The sequence below is a fragment of the Entelurus aequoreus genome, linkage group LG01 (genome assembly GCF_033978785.1).
Source record: "Entelurus aequoreus isolate RoL-2023_Sb linkage group LG01, RoL_Eaeq_v1.1, whole genome shotgun sequence".
Lineage (NCBI taxonomy): Eukaryota > Metazoa > Chordata > Actinopteri > Syngnathiformes > Syngnathidae > Entelurus > Entelurus aequoreus.
The window spans coordinates 80,320,558-80,341,285 of record NC_084731.1 but is presented as its reverse complement, the minus strand read 5'-3'; the positions used below and the strand labels follow the sequence as shown (position 1 = coordinate 80,341,285).

At 38.5% G+C, this 20,728-nt stretch overlaps 1 protein-coding gene across 4 annotated transcripts in view; it reads left to right on the top strand.

Moving 5' to 3' along the window:
* The window catches only part of LOC133657807 (gamma-aminobutyric acid receptor subunit gamma-3-like), a 244,370-nt gene that overhangs the window by 161,161 nt on the left and 62,481 nt on the right, over nt 1–20,728 (top strand). For all 4 annotated transcript variants that reach the window (XM_062059572.1, XM_062059577.1, XM_062059587.1 and 1 more), the window contains exons 4-6: nt 2,319–2,410; nt 2,536–2,667; nt 12,016–12,098. In XM_062059572.1, the coding sequence (XP_061915556.1) occupies nt 2,319–2,410; nt 2,536–2,667; nt 12,016–12,098 (307 nt within the window). The remainder of the gene's footprint in view (nt 1–2,318; nt 2,411–2,535; nt 2,668–12,015; nt 12,099–20,728) is intronic.

Below are 20,728 nucleotides of genomic sequence, written 5' to 3'. Positions count from 1 at the left end.
TTAGATCCACTATGGACTGGACTCTCACACTATTATGTTAGATCCACTATGGACTGGACTCTCACATTATTATGTTAGATCCACTATGGACTGGACTCTCACACTATTATGCTAGATCCACTATGGACTGGACTCTCACAATATTATGTTAGATCCACTATGGACTGGACTCTCACAATATTATGCTAGATCCACTATGGACTGGACTCTCCCACTATTATGTTAGATACACTATGGACTGGACTCCCACACTATTATGTTAGATCCACTATGGACTGGACTCTCACACTATTATGTTAGATCCACTATGGACTGGACTCTCACACTATTACGTTAGATCCACTATGGACTGGACTCTCACACTATTATGTTAGATCCACTATGGACTGGACTCTCACACTATTACGTTAGATCCACTATGGACTGGACTCTCACACTATTACGTTAGATCCACTATGGACTGGACTCTCACACTATTACGTTAGATCCACTATGGACTGGACTCTCACAATATTATGCTAGATCCACTATTGACTGTACTCTCACTATTATGCTAGATCCACTAAAGACTGGACTCTCACACTATTATGTTAGATCCACTATGGACTGGACTCTCACAATATTATGCTAGATACACTATTGACTGTACTCTCACTATTATGCTAGATCCACTAAAGACTGGACTCTCACACTATTATGTTAGATCCACTATGGACTGGACTCTCACAATATTATGCTAGATCCACTATGGACTGGACTCTCACACTATTATGTTAGATCCACTATGGACTGGACTCTCACACTATTATGCTAGATCCACTATGGACTGGACTCTCACACTATTGCGTTAGATCCACTATGGACTGGACTCTCACACTATTATGTTAGATCCACTATGGACTGGACTCTCACACTATTATGTTAGATCCACTATGGACTGGACTCTCACATTATTATGTTAGATCCACTATGGACTGGACTCTCACACTATTATGTTAGATCCACTATGGACTGGACTCTCACACTATTACGTTAGATCCACTATGGACTGGACTCTCACACTATTATGTTAGATCCACTATGGACTGGACTCTCACACTATTACGTTAGATCCACTATGGACTGGACTCTCACACTATTACGTTAGATCCACTATGGACTGGACTCTCACACTATTACGTTAGATCCACTATGGACTGGACTCTCACAATATTATGCTAGATCCACTATTGACTGTACTCTCACTATTATGCTAGATCCACTATGGACTGGACTCTCACACTATTGCGTTAGATCCACTATGGACTGGACTCTCACACTATTATGTTAGATCCGCTATGGACTGGACTCTCACACCATTATGTTATATCCACTATGGACTGGACTCTCACATTATTATGTTAGATCCACTATGGACTGGACTCTCACACTATTATGTTAGATCCACTATGGACTGGACTCTCACACTATTACGTTAGATCCACTATGGACTGGACTCTCACACTATTACGTTAGATCCACTATGGACTGGACTCCCACACTATTATGTTAGATCCACTATGGACTGGACTCTCACAATATTATGTTAGATCCACTATGGACTGGACTCTCACAATATTATGCTAGATCCACTATGGACTGGACTCTCACACTATTGCGTTAGATCCACTATGGACTGGACTCTCACACTATTATGTTAGATCCACTATGGACTGGACTCTCACACTATTATGTTAGATCCACTATGGACTGGACTCTCACATTATTATGTTAGATCCACTATGGACTGGACTCTCACACTATTATGTTAGATCCACTATGGACTGGACTCTCACACTATTACGTTAGATCCACTATGGACTGGACTCTCACACTATTGCGTTAGATCCACTATGGACTGGACTCCCACACTATTATGTTAGATCCACTATGGACTGGACTCTCACAATATTATGTTAGATCCACTATGGACTGGACTCTCACAATATTATGTTAGATCCACTATGGACTGGACTCTCACACTATTATGCTAGATCCACTCGACGTCCATTGCACCGGTCGCCCAGGGGGGGGCGGGGGGGTCCTCTACATCTGCGGTCCCCTCCAAGGTTTCTCATTGTCATCCCATTGGGTTGAGTTTTTTCTTGCCCTCATGTGGGATCTGAACCGAGGATGTTGTTTTGGCTTATGCAGCCCTTTGAGACACTCGTGATTTAGGGCTTTATAAGTAAAGATTGATTGATTGATTGATTGAAAATAAAAATGCTGCCTTTTGTGTAAATCTTTCGTTCATCATGTCCACTTTTGGTCTCTTGCAGGAGTACCAGATTGACATCATCTTCGCACAGACTTGGGTGGACACACGTCTGCGCTACAACAGCAGCAACATGCGGATTCTCACCCTCAACAGGTGCAATCTCGTTTTGTAAACCGCATCAACTCGTAAATGTGACGTGCTTCGTTTTGGCAAGTGCTTATTTCCTGGCAGAGGAACGCAGACATTTAAGTTGCACTCTTTCCCTCTCTCTTTGCCAGCAACATGGTGGGCTTGATCTGGCTGCCTGACACCATCTTTAGGAATTCCAAGACCGCCGACTCTCACTGGATAACGACTCCCAACCAGCTGCTACGCATCCGCAACAACGGAAAAATCTTGTACACGCTGAGGTGAGAGCTGCCCTTTGAGTGACATCGTGTGCGTGTCAGACTTTACAACAAGAGCCTTTAAATGTTTTTTTCTGTCAATGGAATGGCATCTAGACTTTGAACATCTATGTCAGGGGTCTTCAACGCTGTCCAGACCAAGGACCCCCTACTTATATATCTTGTAAAAAAATAAATAATAATAAACTGGCCATAAAAGTACATTGATATTGTGCAATACTAAGATATTCAATTAGCAGTGGTGCTGCTAATAGCTAATTGGAAAATAGCATGCTAATCGCTAACTGACAACTAGAACACTAATCGCTAGCTGGCAACTAGAGCGTTCAAAAGGAACTGCACTTTTTTAGAATTGTGTCCATCCTTCACAATCCTTATGTGAGACAAGCACACATATGTTTTTCTTTTTTTATGCATTCTAAATTGTCAATAAGCATTAGCAAAAGTCAGCTAACAAAATAGCAAGTGGGATTGACTCTATTCCGACTATAAAGCGCTCTAAAAATACATCATGTTTTATGTACCGGTACACACTGCAATGTAGTAACAGGCACATTCATAATAACGTAGTATTTACATATTTTACTTACTTTACGCATATGGCTGCGTATTAATGTCATAGATTAATTATGGCAGACAACAAAGACTACTTTATGACAAATGATGATCCAGAAACATATTTTTAAGCCTGAATATAGAGTAAGGCGGATGAGCTACATGTTTTAGAAGGGAAGTGATAAGCAGATCTAGCATGTAGCCAGTGTTATACAAACTATGAACTTAAAACAAACACTTACTGTACAATGTCTGCTCTCACTGGGATGCCGACTGATGGGATATTCATCTTCCCGTTTAGATGACAAATAATCGTAATGCTCACGCGGGCAAAAAAAAAAGTGACACAAACAAATTTTTTTTCGTGTCTTTCTGGGTCTAATAGTATAATAACTGGGTCTAACTTGAATGTGAAAGTTGACCAACTTTCCGGTTTATAGCCGCATTTTTGTACTATCCAGGTAAGAGGCATGATTTATAATCTAAAATTAACTTTTACCAATTAACCAGCTCAGTACGTCAATATAGCAGAGGAACAAAGTAGTTCCTCTGTGTTAGCACTAATAATAACAATGTTGCTCATACTTGGTTAATATTCAGGTCAAGAGATCAGGTCAATGGAGTATTGTTGGCGGTTTTTGAATGTTATTATAGAGGGCTTAATGGACGCATTGTACATTACAAGTTTGAAAGCATAAAAAAAATAAAAACGTGTGTTCTTGTTTCACATAGGGGTTGTGAATGATAGGCAACATTCTAAAACAAGTGCACGTCCCCTTTAATGGCTGGCTGGCAACTGGTGCTCTAAACGATAGCTGACAACGGGCGCGCTAATCGCTAGTTGGCAACTAGTCCCTAATTTTCTAGTTGCCAAGTACATCGCTAATCGCTAGCTAGCGTAAAACGCTAACGTGAACAGAATATTACAATCGTTTTATGTTTTTATTCCAAAACTGCCAGGTACAATAAGTAGGGTGTCCACGCTAATGTCACTTATAAACAACACTACAGAAAGTTGGATCAATGTTAATGTGTATTTAAAACATTTATATTTGTTGGAAAATAATATAGGAAAAAGTTCAATCAACTAAATATTTTAGGAGCCCCCTCAACTTCATGTCTAACTTGAGGCAGTGAATATTCCTAATCAAGTGAGGAAGAATGTTTGTTCTGCTCAGTTGGATGACGCCAAGAAGCAATCCAACACCTATGGTTTTTCTCTCACACACTTCTTTCTGAGGGGCTGCTTTCTTGCTGGAAAAAATCCTAAATTAGTGCGGAACCAGTGTCTGACACGCTCCGAGCAGGAGCCTTCCTCGCCCCTCTTTCTTATTCTGCTCACACGTCGAGCAGTTTGAAATTGCTGACGCTCATCACAAGCATGTCAAGTATTTTGTGAGCGCAAAGTTCGATGGAACGGAGTATTTCATTCTAATTAGTCAGGCAATGTTGTACAAATTCATAGTCGGTGTTGTTTAAAGCAAAGGGTGGCGAGGATGGTGCCTGAAACGCACTCTGCATCTGCCAGGTCAGGCATGAACTGATACTTAACGATACCAAATTCCCAGCACTTTTGTATGTGTCATTGTGGTATCAAATCATTGTTTTAGTAACACTGTATTTTCTGGACTATATGCTGCTACTTTCTTCCTACGCTTTGAACATGTGGCTTATAAAACGGTGCGGCTAATTTGTTGATTTATCTTTGCTAACGGCCATAATTATTTGTATTCAACAAATAGTTATCATATACCCTGGCAGACAGAGACTCTGAAAATGTGTTATTGTTTTTGCTATGGCGCCATCTTTTCAGCAAATATACCTACAAACGAGGCATAATGATGCAATATGTACACACAGCTAGCCTAAATAGCATGTTAGCATGGATTAGCTTGCAGCCATGCACTGACCAAATATGCCTGATTAGCACTGCACACAAGTCAATAACATCAACAAAGTTCACCTTTGTGCATTCACGCACAGCATAAAAGGTTTGGTGGACAAAATGAGACAAAGGAGTGGTGGCATAAAACACGTCTTTTTGAGGCAGTGTCGGAGAAAGTTGTACATGTAAACAAACTACGGTGAGTTCAAGGACTGCCGAAATTAGCAGGACAAAACGTTGCTCGCCAAATACTCTCATCGGTGAAGCATGTTGGATATAAACGGTGGGATTTCTAACCAATAGGGAGGTTTGTCATGTTTGTCCTCCTACAGAAACCCTATTAAAACAAAAAATATACTTTTCCCCTCATCTTTTTCCTTTTTCATACATTTTTGAAAAAGCTCCAGAGAGCCAAATTCGGGTTTTAGAGCCGCGGGTTGCCGACCCACGCACCATGGGAAACTATGTCCACAGTAGGGTTGTACGGTATACCGAAATAAGTATAGTACCGTGATACTAATTAATCATTTTCGGTACGATACCGTCTCTGAAAAGTACCGGTCCAGCACCCCCCCGCGCCCGCTTCCAAGTCATGTCGTGACATTGCTGGTGATTAGTGTTTTAGCTACTTCTAAATCACTTATCCTGGTCTCCATGGCGACAAATAAAGTAAGTTTCTTACAAGTATCATCCCTGCAGGACGAGGAATAGCTAAACATGCTTCACTACACACCGTAGCTCACCAGCCTCAAAATTTAAACAAACACCATTGGTGGATCTACACCTAACATCCACTGTAATGATATCAAATACAGGCACGTATCTAGTCGATACTGATACTTTGATTACGTCGATATTTTTTGGCATGATGACATCATCTTTCGTTTTTTAAAAATGTATATGTTTATAAACTCAGGAAATATGTCCCTGGACACATGAGGACTTTGAATATGACCAATGTATGATCCTGTAACGACTTGGTATCGGATTGATACCCAAATTTGTGGTATCATCTAAAACTAATGTGAAGTATCAAACAACAGAAGAATAAGTGATTATTACATTTTAACAGAAGTGTAGATAGAACATGTTAAAAGAGAAAGTAAGCAGATATTAACAGTAAATGAACAAGTAGATTAATAATTCATTTTCTACCACTTGTCCTTAATAATGTTGACAAAATAATAGAATGATAAATGACACAATATGTTACTGCATACGTCAGCAGACTAATTAGGAGTAGGGATGTCCGATAATGGCTTTTTGCCGATATCCGATATTCCGATATTGTCCAACTCTTTAATTACCTAAACCGATATCAACCGATACCGATATCAACCGATATATGCAGTCGTGGAATTAACACATTATTATGCCTAATTTGGATAACCAGGTATGGTGAAGATAAGGTACTTTTTAAAAAAAATTGTAAAATAAGATAAATAAATTAAAAACATTTTCTTCAATAAAAAAGTACAACAATATAAAAACAGTTACATAGAAACTAGTAATGAATGAAAATGAGTAAAATTAACTGTTAAAGGTTAGTACTATTAGTGGAGCAGCAGCACGCACAATCATGTGTGCTTACGGACTGTATCCCTTGCAGACTGTATTGATATATATTGATGTATAATGTAGGAACCAGAATATTAATAACAGAAAGAAACAACCCTTTTGTGTGAATGAGTGTAAATGGGGGAGGGAGGTTTTTTGGGTTGGTGCACTAATTGTAAGTGTATCTTGTGTTTTTTACGTTGATTTAATTTAAAAATAAAAAATAAAAAATAAAAAACCGATACCGATAATAAAAAAAACGATACCGATAATTTCCGATATTACATTTTAACGCATATATCGGCCGATAATATCGGCAGGCCGATATTAACGGATATCTCTAATTAGGAGCCTTTATTTGTTTACTTACTACTAAAAGACAAGTTGTCTAGTATGTTCACTATTTTATTTAAGGACTTAACTGCAATAAGAAACACATGTTTAATGTACCCTAAGATTTTTTGTTAAAATAAAGCCAATGCAATTTTTTTGTGGTCCCCTTTATTTAGAAAAGTACCGAAAAGTACCAAAATAATTGTAGTACCGTTACCAAAGTATTGGTATTGTTACAACACTAGTCAACAGTAATACATATCCAACAACTTACCTAATAGGGAAGGGCAATATGGCCTAACATCTGTATTAAGCTTAGGGCTGGGCGATAAAACGATATGAATACATTTCGCAATAGACATTAATCGATATCAATAAAAAATACATTCGATAAAATGTTCGATACATTTGGTTGGTTGCATGAACAAAGGCACTCGCTTTCTGGTAACCGAGCAACGCAGGAAGTCATCACCGATCGGGGGAGTGATACGCTAACAGCCAATCAGGTAACAGTATCAATTATTGTTGACCATTGACCGAAGAAATAAAATGATCACTTTTAATCGCGCCATCTTGTTGTCTCACAGTTGACTATTTGCAATTTTTTAGATTTTTTTTCAATAGGGACCTTAGTCAGACAAATGTGGTCTGTAAATGACACATGCCGCTCCCCACCAAAACCGTGCGCTCACCCTTTAGAGCACAGCTGTAACTTCTTGGCACTAAACCTGCAAAAAATAGTTATTCTCAGGTTTCTATTTTTTTTACATTTTCACACTTTGCAGTATTTTCTTACACTTCATTAAGCATTTCTTACATATTCCTTATTTTCATTTTAAGAGCTTATTGTTAAGTGTTCAATGTGATTTGACTATTTTGTTTACATTGTTTGTTTTCCATGCTTGTGTTGACATTTCCTTTCCTTTCTGCCTTGATAGCTGAGGGGATTATAATCAGAGAAATGTTACATTTGAAATGAAAATGTTAACCTTTAATATATTTTTCTATTTTCCATTGGTGATAAAAACTATCAATAATGATCAATATGGACCGACATAAAAGAGGAGTGGTCTAAAATTCAACCAGAAGCTTGCGGGATGGCTACCTAAAAGCGCCTTATTGCAGTGAAACTTGCCAAGGGACATGTAACCAAATATTAACATTGCTGTATGTATACTTTTGACCCAGCAGATTTGGTCACTTTTTCAGTAGACCCATAACAACTTCATGAATGTTTTTTGTGACCAACAAGTATGTGCTCCAATCGATCTATCACAAAAAAATAACAGTTGTAGAAATTATTGCAAACTCAAGACAGCCATGACATTATGTTCTTTACAAGCGTATGTAAACTTTTGACCACGACTGTATATCATGATATATCACCATATCTTGGGTTAATAATAGATTCAGAGCTTTCCTTTAAAGCCCATATTGGCAAATTGTGTAAAATAATCATGTTTAATCTCGCAAATTTGCGTGCAATTCGAAATGAAATGTCAACTGAAGCTGCAAAATTGTATTTGCATTCAATGATTTTCAGCCACTTCAACTATTGCCTTACCAGCTGGTGTCAGGCTGGTCAGTTAAAAAAACAAAACATTGGAAATCTTGTACAAACAAGCAATTAAAGTTATGGATAAAAAACCTAGGCTCTATCATCACTGTGCCATTCTAAAAAAAAATACAGTATTTTAAACTGGGACAGTCTTCACACATTTGCAAACTTAAAAGTGACCTATAAAGTACTGCATGGATTGGCTCCAGATCCTCTGGCAGAGTTCATCAGCCAATTCAGTACCTGAGGAGGTTAAACTGCTCACAACTTACAAGGCCTTCACAAAAACATTGAAAATGTGGCTTATCAACGCCTATAGCTGCCATCACTAAAAGATGAGCCTGTTTTGATGCTGAGATAAATGTTGTTGTATTTTATTTTTTATCATATTGTGTATGTATTGTGTGTTTTTTTTTTCTTATTCTCTCTTTTTCTATTATTTTTCTTTTAAATTGTAATTTTACTGCCTTTTTTACGTCATGGCCAGGGGACTACAGATGAAAACTAGCCTTCTGGCATCGACAAAGCTCCTTAGCTACGGAGTTAACGTGATAGCATCTGGCTCAAATGCAGATAGAAACTAAATAAATAAATCCCTGACTGGAAAGATAGACAGAAAATCAACAATACTATTAAACCATGTACATGTAACTACACGGTTAATAATTCTCAGCCCTGCGAAGCTTAACAATGCTGTTGCTAACGACGCCATTGAAGCTAACTTAGCAACCGGACCTCACAGAGCTATGATAAAAACATTAGCGCTCCACCTACGCCAGCCAGCCCTCATCTGCTCATCAACACCCGTGCTCACCTGCGTTCCAGCGATCGACGGCGCGACGAAGGACTTCACCCGATCATCCATGCGGTTGGCGGCTAGCGAGTCTATCCAAGTAAGTCCTCCTGGTTGTGTTGCTACAGCCAGCCGCTAATACAACGATCCCACCTACAGCTTTCTTCTTTGCAGTCTCCATTGTTCATTAAACAAATTGCAAAAGATTCACCAACACAGATGTCCAGAATACTGTGGAATTATGAGATGAAAACAGAGCTATTTTGTATTGTTTTCAATGGGGTACCGATACTTCTGTTTCACTGGCTACGTCACGCGCATACGTCCTCATACATAGACGTTTTCAACCGGAAGTTTAGCGGGAAATTTAAAATGTCACTTTATAAGTTAACCCGGCCGTATTGGCATGTGTTGCAATGTTAAGATTTCATCATTGATATATAAACTATCAGACTGCGTGGTCGGTAGTCGTGAGTTTCAGTAGGGCTTTTAATATCTGGTTACTTTCTGTTGTAACATGTTCTATCTACACTTCTGTTAAAAAGTAATAAAGACTTATTCTTCTGTTGTTTCCATACTTTACATTAGTTACGGCTGATACTGCTACAAATGCATTCGACAAATCGATCCAATATCAAGCAGTGTTGGTCATACAAATGCCGATACTTCCAATTTTCAGGATCATTAAACAATTAATTCTATGATCACAACAATAATCCGACAAAAACCCAGCCTGGTGGTGCAACAATATCAATTAATAGTATGATATAGTTCCTTATTCCCTTGTGTCAAATAAAACAATATAATAAAATCAATAGTGCAAAAAAAACATAACAAAAAGAAAAAACTACTATAGGTTTTTACTTCATATTTGTGAACAAAAACAACAAAATGATCTGCAATATCCTTACTGTTATTTGTATCGATCTATCCACCCCGTTTGCAAGAGCTCTAGCTTAGCAGTTACCATATCCTTCTACGGTGTGTAGTATAGCCTGTTTAGCCATTTCTCATCCTCCAGTGATAATGTTACGTATAAGAAACACCATTGGTTTGCCGCCATAGAGGCAAAGGTTAATGATTTAGAAGCCGCACTGTTGAGGGACGTTAGCCACCGGCGAGGACACAACATTGCGTTAAAGACACATTTGTCCGCTTGTCAGTCAAATTTGCGGGACAGCTAAAATAGGTACGATATTTATATTGTACATATTGCGCAACCCTAGTACCTAAGGCTGTGGGCTGCACGTATCGAGACAAAATGACGGCATTGCTCATGACGTTTGATTGCTGCACATTGTACTTGTGATGCTAATTAACACCTTTGCTAAGACGTCATGTTTTTAACAGCTTGTTTAAGGCGTCCGCGTTAGTCTTTGCACCTCAGCTCCACACTTGGGTTAAAATTGGGCTTTCTGGCACATCCTGCAGAGGCAGACGTTAAATCTGCAAGCTGGAATGTCAGCGATGTGCAACTACAACGTGTGTGTGTGCGTGTGTGTGTGTGTGTGTGTGTGTGTGTGTGTGTGTGTGTGTGTGTGTGTGTGTGTGTGTGTGTGTGTGTGTGTGTGTGTGTGTGTGTGTGTGTGTGTGTGTGTGTGTGGGTGGGTGGGTGGGTGGGTGGGTGGGTGGGTGTGTGTGTGTGTGTATTTCTACCCTTCTTGAGACATCAACAAGGAAAAGTACCTTCCATATGAGGACCGGTGAACAAGTTAGGACATAAATCATGGTCCCAATACGGAAAACCATTGCATCTAATAGATTGATTGATTGATTGATTGAAACTTGTATTAGTAGTTTGCACAGTACAGTACATATTCCGTACAATTGACCACTAAATGGTAACACCTGAATACGTTTTTCAACTTGTTTAAGTCGGGGTCCACGTTAATCAGTTCATGGTAAAGAGAATGTTTCATTTGCACCCCTGGTGGTGAAATCTATCAAAATTAGGGTGGTCCCAAAAAGGAGGGATTTTTTAAATCGACTGTGTGTCTGTTTTAAAAGTGCGCCCCCTCTGGTCAACATATGAAATAACAAGTGTGTGTACAAATTTGAAGTGCTCCCCCTCTGGTCAACATATGTACAAGTGTGTGTTTATGAAATTGAAATGTGCCCCCTTTGGCCAAAATTAACTAAAAAAAATAAAATTAATATGTATATGGAGACATACTGTAATAACTTGAAGTAAATAATGAAGATTAAAAAACAATTACAAACAAAAAAATTCAAAAAAAAATTTTTTACTAAAAGCTTACCTTTTTTATATTTGCATATGTATATATTATTAATGTTGTAAATATAAATCTTTATATATCTAGAAAGGGTGATCCTAAAGAGGTAGGCATTTTTCGGAGGTCTCAAGAAGGTAGAAAATACAAGAGTGTGTGTGTGTGTGTGTGTGTGTGTGTGTGTGTGTGTGTGTGTGTGTGTGTGTGTGTGTGTGTGTGTGTGTGTGTGTGTGTGTGTGTGTGTGTGTTGCAGCCCGCTTTGATGGGGGTGCCACTTTTGTGCTCTTTGTACCTGGGTCTGAACAGCCAGACAACTGGCTTCATTATCTTGCATGGAGATGAGCTCCTTGCAGGTCCACTGACTAATGACACGGCGAACAAGAAGTGATTTGAGTGACGGACCGAGTGTCTTTGTGTTTTTCTCCGTTTGCCTCTCCAGGATGACCATCAACGCTGAATGTCAGCTGCAGCTCCATAATTTCCCAATGGACGAGCACTCGTGTCCTCTCGTCTTCTCCAGTTGTGAGTGCCGACAGCCACAAAAACACATGCACACCGACACCCACTCAGGAGTCTGTAGCCTAAATGTCCCACCCCCTCATTAGGAGGGATTCCCCTCATGTCCACGCCATTGATCACTGGCTAGAGGGCTGGGAGGACTTTGGAAGGCAAACGGTTTTGCGTCCAAGTAGCTCGCTACCAGTGTTAAAAATGTTTGTCTTAGTTATAGTCAGCAACCTATTTTCCTCTGACTAAAATAGGACAATAACTATTAAAACAGGCATGTGATTTTTTTTCCTTCTATAGTCGGAAATATGTCTTTTTTATCTCTGTAAAAATATAAAAATATGTTTTCCGTTTTTTTTTTTTTTTTCCGTGTTAAAATCTTGATCTGTCTCTTTGCCATACCTGCCAACAACTACGGTTTTCCTGTAATTAGTACCGTTTTTGATAATCCAGTGGTAAAAACGACGGTTTTCCATTAAAAATTATTAACTTAAAAATCGGAGCTACTAAGCAAAGCAACACCACGGACATGGGACAAACTATACGGGAAACATCAATGGTGATTGGTTGGTTGGTTTACTACAGGGTTGTCCAAAGTGCGGCCCGGGGGCCATTTGCGGCCCGCAAGTCATTTTTTAACGGCCCCACGGCACATTCTAAAAATACGATTAAAAAAAATGTAAAACATAAAAAGTGGTATAAAAGAGCAAACAGGTGAAATGTAACAAGAAAATGGTGCAATGTTTACTCCAATAACACAAAGCTGCCAAAAAATAATAATGAATCAAAATTAATGTCATTATGAATTATTGACCTATTCAAGGCTCCAATTACGTCACATTAAATACTCCACTTTGAGATATTCTTTAGGGAAAATGTTGCATATTTTGTGTTTGCCATATAAAAAACTGAGCTGTTTTTTTTTTTTTTTAAAGAAGGGCCTAAAACGAACAAACAAAAAACAAACAATAAAACTTATAATTGACGGATGGATCTGAAGTTGATCTCGAGATTATTGTGTTAAACGTAAACAGTAAAAAAAAAGTATAAATTATTTTTTAACATTGTAATGAGTAGGACCTTTTTGGATCACCAATAATTTTAGTGGGATTTTTTTTTTGTGTGTGTCATTGCTCAAAAAATAATAATTAATCAATGTTATGAAATATTGAAATTTTTAAGGCTCCAATTATATAATCTCAAATATTCCACTTAAAAATGTTATTGGGGGAAAATATTGCATATTTTGTGTTTTTTCCATAAAAAAAACAATGTTTTCTTTGACAAAAAGAGCATACAACTTAAATCTTTAAAAACGTTATACTGACAGATAGAACTAATGTTGATCTGGAGATTTAAACCTTGAATAATATTAAAGATAATAATACTAAATAATGACACATTTTTTATATTTTTTTGACCAAAACCCTTTGGGGTCCCCGGGATGAAGCCTGAGTGGAGGCCTAAATGTATATTTTCTATACATATATTGAATTGTTTTTTTAAAATATAAAATATCAAAATGGCCCCCGCTTGCTTTGATTTTTCAGTGTGCGGCCCTCAGTGGAAAAAGTTTGGACACCCCTGGTTTACTGTGATGAGTCACGATTGGTTAGGATTAGGGCAAAACATTAGGGACAGGCCAATCAGAGGGAGGGGGGCGGGTCATTGAACCAGGAAGGGAAATCACAACAGACATCCCAAATGACGACGAGAGAGTCGGAGAATAGAAGAGGGAATATTCAAGCGGGTGATTTAAATATTAATACAACTAGTGGAAGATGGTAGAGGGATTATCTTCTTTAGAATGTTCTTTTAGCCATGTAGATGGTGTCCAGGAAACCCACAATCCATCTACTTGGCCACAGTTGGACAAATGTATGCGTCTGGATAAAACATTCAATTCATTTGAGTTGTTTACCATGTAAGCCCAAATCAAAACTGCTCTCGACATGGAAGAGGTGGAATACACATTTAAGAACACACATGATTGTGGCAGACATGTGATGACTTTTGCTACAGTATAGCCCAGAGCTGGGCAAATATTTTGACTAGGGGGCCACATTGAGAGAAAAAAATGTGTCTGGGGGGCCTATGTGTGTATAAATGATATACTGTATACACATTTAGCTGTAAAAATCTGCTGTACCAGATGTGTGTTTGGCTCCCTTTTTTTCAGGAACACTAATACCAAAAGTCACAAAGTCTGATAGAATTCTAAAAAAGTTATGACAGACTACCTCAAAAAAACGGAATGGAATTTTACAGTTTTTTTACTGATTGGGATGTACATTAAAATAAAGAAAGTGGGATTTACAATATTAACTATGAGCAATAAAACACTGAATATTAACAACATATGAACGTCGCTCCTCTTTTACTTCTCAGACCAGCTCCTCGATAATTGTGTATCTTTTAAAATCAAGCAAAACACAACAAAAATGTAACAAACAGCAAAATATGCATGCAAAGTGTAATAAACACCTACAATATGATATATTATCACTTTTACGCAGAACTTTGTCGTAAAAATCAGTTTTCGCATCTGTTCCTGACACATGCGTTTCGGGCTGGCTGCTCTGAAAACAAACCCCGCCCACTTTGCTTTGTTCCACGTCTGAGGTGCTGTGACGTAGATTACCGTAATAACTTGTATAACAGTCAAAAGCGCATATTTTAACCATTGAAATACTTTCTATAGTTCAAGACTTACGGTAATTTAAAAACAGCACTGCACATCATAATGGCGGCTACAGTTTTGATGTTAAAGGTCTAAAAAAATTATGTAGAACGTCCAGCGGGCCGGATTGAAAATCTTAATGGGCCGCATGTGGCCCGCGGTCCCTATTTTGCCCAGATCTGGTATAGCCTGTCTAAATGCTACATTTCATTTTCATTGGTGTTTTACAACAAGACAGTAGCTGACATTTTGTTCATTATTTCTACTGTTAATATTTTGACATTGAATACTTAAATCATTTTGAAACATAAACAACATGACTGCAATATATTTGTTATTTCATGCTATAAATCACAAATGGCTATTCAGATAAAGGAAGTTAGCTAATAGAATAAACATTGTTTGTACTCTTTATGATTTTTGCATTTGGAGCCGTTAGAAGTGGAGAAATTGGCTATACAATTCAAGGCAAAATCCACTAAAGCAGAAACCAAAGAATGCAAGCTGCTCAGAAATGTGCCAGGCACATGTCAGAACCATCAAAGCAAAAATGCCAATGTAACATGTACATAATGTAAATAACTAGATGACCCATATGTGCCTGTGAAGTGAACACTATTAAGGTTGTAAATACTGTATAGAGTTGGCTGACCCATGTGGTTCCTGTGGATGTGAACACAAGTTGTAATTACTGTAGTGACTAAATAACAGTGACTGAAACAGACATAGTGATTCATTTGGATGAATGGGGTATGTATTTCTCTCTACTCTGTTGATCATTTTTCAATTCTTTAAACCGCCCTGGACCTGCGGCCCCCAGATCCACGGCATATTTTCAGTGTTTTTCATTAAGTTCAAATCACATGCCTGTTAAAAACTAGCGACAAAAATCTTGACAAGACGAAATCCAATCATATTTAATTTTGTCTTTTGGCGGATGGGACAAGTTAAAAATCTATCCACTCACAGTTCAATGTGGGAGAGGGGCACTGGACAAATCACAGAGAAGATCCAATCAGAACTACTCTCTTTAACTTTTCACACACCTCAATACAATATGTCTTCTACACTTGGAAGAAAGAAAAGAAAAGACTTATGCACGCCCTTCACCTTCACAAGAAGACACAATGTAAACCTTGTGGCTGCATTTTCTCCGGTAAAAATACAACCAACTTGAAGCGCCGTCTGCAGGCTAATTATCCAGACAGCTACGCACCAGTAAGTAATATTACTCATACTGAATTACTGTTACTATTGAAGACAGTAGAGCAGGAGCAAAGACGGTTTACTCTACCACTACTTTTGTTGTACATCATAGGTGAGCTAGTTCACCAATATTTGAGCTGGTTCACCAATTTAAAAGGTTAAGATACCAGCACAGTGCACTTTAATCGATGTCCTCGGCACAATGTTCAGCTATTAATTGCACAACTTGACAACCCAAAAAAAACGATTTATTTTCAAGCTACCGCACAAAGAAAGATTAAAAAAAGTATATTACGTAAATATGAATAGTATACATGTTCTAGATTTATAATACTGGGTGCTGTACTTAAATGGGACAGTGGCCAAAATGCTAATTATGCACAGTCATTATTATAGTTATGCACAATATAGAATAAAACTTATTTTTTTCTTTACACAACCATTTTAGTCATATTATTCAATATTTGAAAAAAATGCTTAATATCAGCTACAATGTCTTATTTTGTGTTATTATTCTCCTAAATTCAGTGTTCTGTTCTGTCCTAAGTGCTCCATTCCTCCTTTGTTTACCTTTTGTGTTGCTAGGTGCACTGACTGAGCACACCAGTTTCTGTTTGACTAGTGTTCCCACCTGCTGCCGCCACTAATCCCGGCCCCTCTCATTGCCGTCTCACCATGCCAGCTCTTGCGGGATTCTTGTTCACATTACGCGACTGTTTGGCTTTACGCTACGCCCTAGTATATGCCTGTTCCATTCCATGTTCATGCTATGATTTGTTAAGTTAGCCTCGAGCTGCACGCTGCTTGTAATCTTGCCTTGTGTATTGGATTAAAACACTTTGTTACCTGCAAGCACCAGGTAACGTAACGCCAAACCATGCCAAAACATAACAAAAAAAACACACAGTAAGGTTAGTGTGAAAAGTACTTAATGATGTATTCATGGAGTGTGAATTTAGTTTGTAAGATGCTCTGCAATAGTAAAAATGGTTTCAAGATAACTTCAATGATGCGTTACCTAGGGCTGGGCGATATGGCCTTTTATTAATATTGCAATACTTTTAGGCCATGTCACGATACATGATATATATCTCCATATTTTGCCTTAGCCTTGAATGAACACTTGATGCATATAATCACACCTGTATGATGATTCTATGTGTCTACATTAAAGCATTCTTGTTTATACTGCATTAATATATGCTCATATTTGACTTTCATGCAGAGAGGGAAATCACAACTAAATCAATTTACCAAAACTAAATTTATTAAACAGTTATGAAGCAGTGGAACAAACATTCATGTCATTTCCAAAACAGAAAGTGCAAGATTGTCATTTTAAAACAAGCTATTAGTGCACTTTTGTGCATGATGTCACTAAGATGACATATCAAAACAACACTAAATTAAAGTGCACTTTTTGTACAGAACGCCACTACAATATTTGAAAACAAATAAAGTCACACATGATGTCACACAAGATATTTCAATAACTGTAAAATAAAGATGAGCTGCATATTAGGAAATCAAATAGTGTATGTCCTTCGCTATGTGGTAGGTTACTGCGGACGTTATCTCCTGTTTTTGACTATGTTTTTCATACGGTGTTGATGTGGAAATGGAAGACGCCAGGCTCAATTGGGTCAGTGCTGGTTGCTTCGGCATTTTGTTGATTGTGGCACTGGCTGGAGATGTTGACATGCGGAGTTTCAAGCACTCTTCATTCTCTAGCGGGTGACTTTTCAAATGATGCTACAAATTAGTAGTGCTGCTACTTTTTGTAGCAACGCTTTTGCCGCATACTTGACATATTACGGTTGTCTGTTCAACATCTTCCCGCTTGAAGCCAAACCACCGCCAAACGATGGACCCCGTGCTGTTTTTCTTGGGAATTAATTCTTCTTCCTTTTGTTACAAGATCTGCACCTTCTTTCTCTCGCATTTTCACTCGCACCGCTCCGCTTGCACCACAGTTAACGTTACCCATGCCGCTACCTCTCTGATCCGCGAGGGCGTATGACGTTGCACGCGCGACAGTATGTGACGTATGTAAGAAGGTGCGCTTGTTTTACGTCTCTGTGAGAAGGAGAGACAAGAAAGAGTGAGAAAAGCCTGTAGTGTAATGCCCACAACTAAAAGAAACTGCGTGAGAACGTTTACTCGAATATCACAATATAGTCATTTTCTATATCGCCCAGCCCTAGCGTGACCCTTTTAAATTTTATTTTAGTCGACATTTCCTGTTATTTTAACTAAATTTAGAAATCTAAAATATGAGTAAAACTAAAAGATGTTTTTGTCAAAAGGCAATAACTTAAATTAAATGAAAAAACTACAGTCAAAATAAACACTGCTCGCTCCAGTCGCGAGGGAAGAAGACATGCAGATGATGATGCTGCGAGCCAGGACGAAGAGCGCAGCTGCTGCATTTCCAAATCCATAACTGAGGATAATAATGAGCCAGGAGCTGGAGCCTTGCTGTTTATTTAGGTGTGTGGCTAAGGAGGCTCTCGGTCAGCACCGAATCAAATATGAGGAAATTAATTTCAAGCAACCACTTGAAGCAAGAGCAGCTGTGCTGTGTGTATCTGAATTTATGCAGCAGGTGCTACAACAGGAAATACGATTAATTATTAGAAGTTCACAACGCTGACCTCAAGCAAATTTAATAAATAATAAAGCCGACCATTATCCAGGTATTATGCTGATGTTTATATTTAAAACGGGTCCTGGTTATATGACTCACTGCTCCATCTGCAGATTTTTTTTGAAACCATAGACGCCTGTAGAGTTTTGTATCTTATCCCACATATCAAACTCATAACTGCGCCTAATTCTGGACTTTTCAATCAGACTAAGATCTCCCTATAATTAAAGAAGAACGGAAATTGTGTTTGGAGAGAAGCTGCACTAGAACTGCATTGAGATTCCATTTAAAGCCTAAAAGAGCGCCTTTTTGAAACAAAAGTCACCTAAAAACATAACCTTCAGTAAGGTTGAGAAGTAAGGGTGCAGCATAAATATTAGACCAATATTTATATTAGGAATTATGACGTCACAGCGATAGATCCGAAACATAAAAAAACAAAAAAATGCTCCAATGAGGCGAGATTACCCGTAATGTGCTGCAGGTGGGTTAGGGTGAGCAAATCAAGCGCAGGTAGGAAGTCATCAGCTTCCCCTGAGCTCAATGGAAACAAACATGGCGTCGATCGTATGGGACTTCTTCGCTGTTTCAGAGGAAGACATTTTGCAAGCAATTTACGCTGACTTTTTCTGCCAAAATTACGAGTCAATACATCAAACTTTATCAGCCGTGTGAAACGCCAGCATCGCTGCGCCTTTGTTTTGGAAGCTGACGACGACATCTGCTGCCCAAAAGCCAGCCGGAAAGGAGGGTTTCTAGCACCGCAGCGTTTCAAAAGGGCAAATTGTTCACCAGAGACGACCCGTGATTTGATCATGGACATGATGGTCCTGCATGACCAGCCCTTTCTTCCTGGTGTATGCAAAGTGGGGATGTAACCATAAACTAGCGTTTAATGATAAACTGCAGTAAAACTCCCACAGGTTATTGTTACCATTTTTAGATTAAAAAAAAAAAAAAAGATAAAACCCTGATTGAAACCCGCTTTTTTGGTAAACTCACGGACCGGTGATGCTGCTTATTTACTAGACAAGCAAGCTGGGCTGAAATAACATGAAAACAAGAAACATTAATGTATTTTCCCATTAAGAAAAAACAACCCAATGTCCAAAATACACACTAAAACCTTTACAAATTAATTTGGAAGAAGGTAATATTTTAATGCTCAAATGAAAATGAAATTTGTCCTCTGCATTTGACCCATCCCCTTGTTCACCCCCTGGGAGGTGAGGGGAGCAGTGAGCAGCAGCGGTGGCCGCGCCCGGGAATAATTTTTGGTGATTTAACCCCCAATTCGACACCTTGATGCTGAGTGCCAAGCAGGGAGGTAATGGGTCTCATTTTTATAGTCTTTGGTATGACTCTTAAGAAGCCAGAACAATGTTGTTTTTTCTGGCAAGAAAATATATTGTTTTTATTGTATTGTAAAAAAAAAAAAAAAAAAACTTGGGCAAAATATTTCAGTGTGTCCGTTAGTACTTTTTGAGCACATACAATAATGCCTGTGATCATTTTGGTCACAATAACCATGATTTGTCGTTACATCCCCTATTTGCACCAAACGTTCCGCATAACATTCTAAACATCGCGCTTTAACACATCAACCCTTATCGGCCACACCACGGTGGTGTTTTGAACGCCTACGAAGACGAATGCTGCTATAGAAGCTGCCTTAAAGCCAGTGGCAGACAACAGCCTTGGCCTTGTTCCAACCGCTGCCACGATTTTAGAAGTACAGAAGGTTTGCCCGAGATTACTTGAGGAATAAAGCGATCCGCGATTTCATCATGGAAATGATGCCGCTGGACGAGCAGCCATTTGAAGGTACTGGCTTTTGTCAGGACAAATTCACCGCCAGGTGTGCACAAAATACATATAAATCTAAATGAAAAAATATATATAATTAGATAAAAGTTATTAGTATAGAAGCAGGAAGTTATCGGTATTGTCTTGAAAAAAAAAATATTGTGCATCCCTACTGTGAGTATACACAAAAAATGGCTTCTAACACAGATGAACAGTTTTGTGTTCTCAGCCTCTTTTCACTTTGAAGTATTACTGCAGTAACCGTTCGCACGACGAAACAGCATCTTGGCGTCGGATAATTTGCGA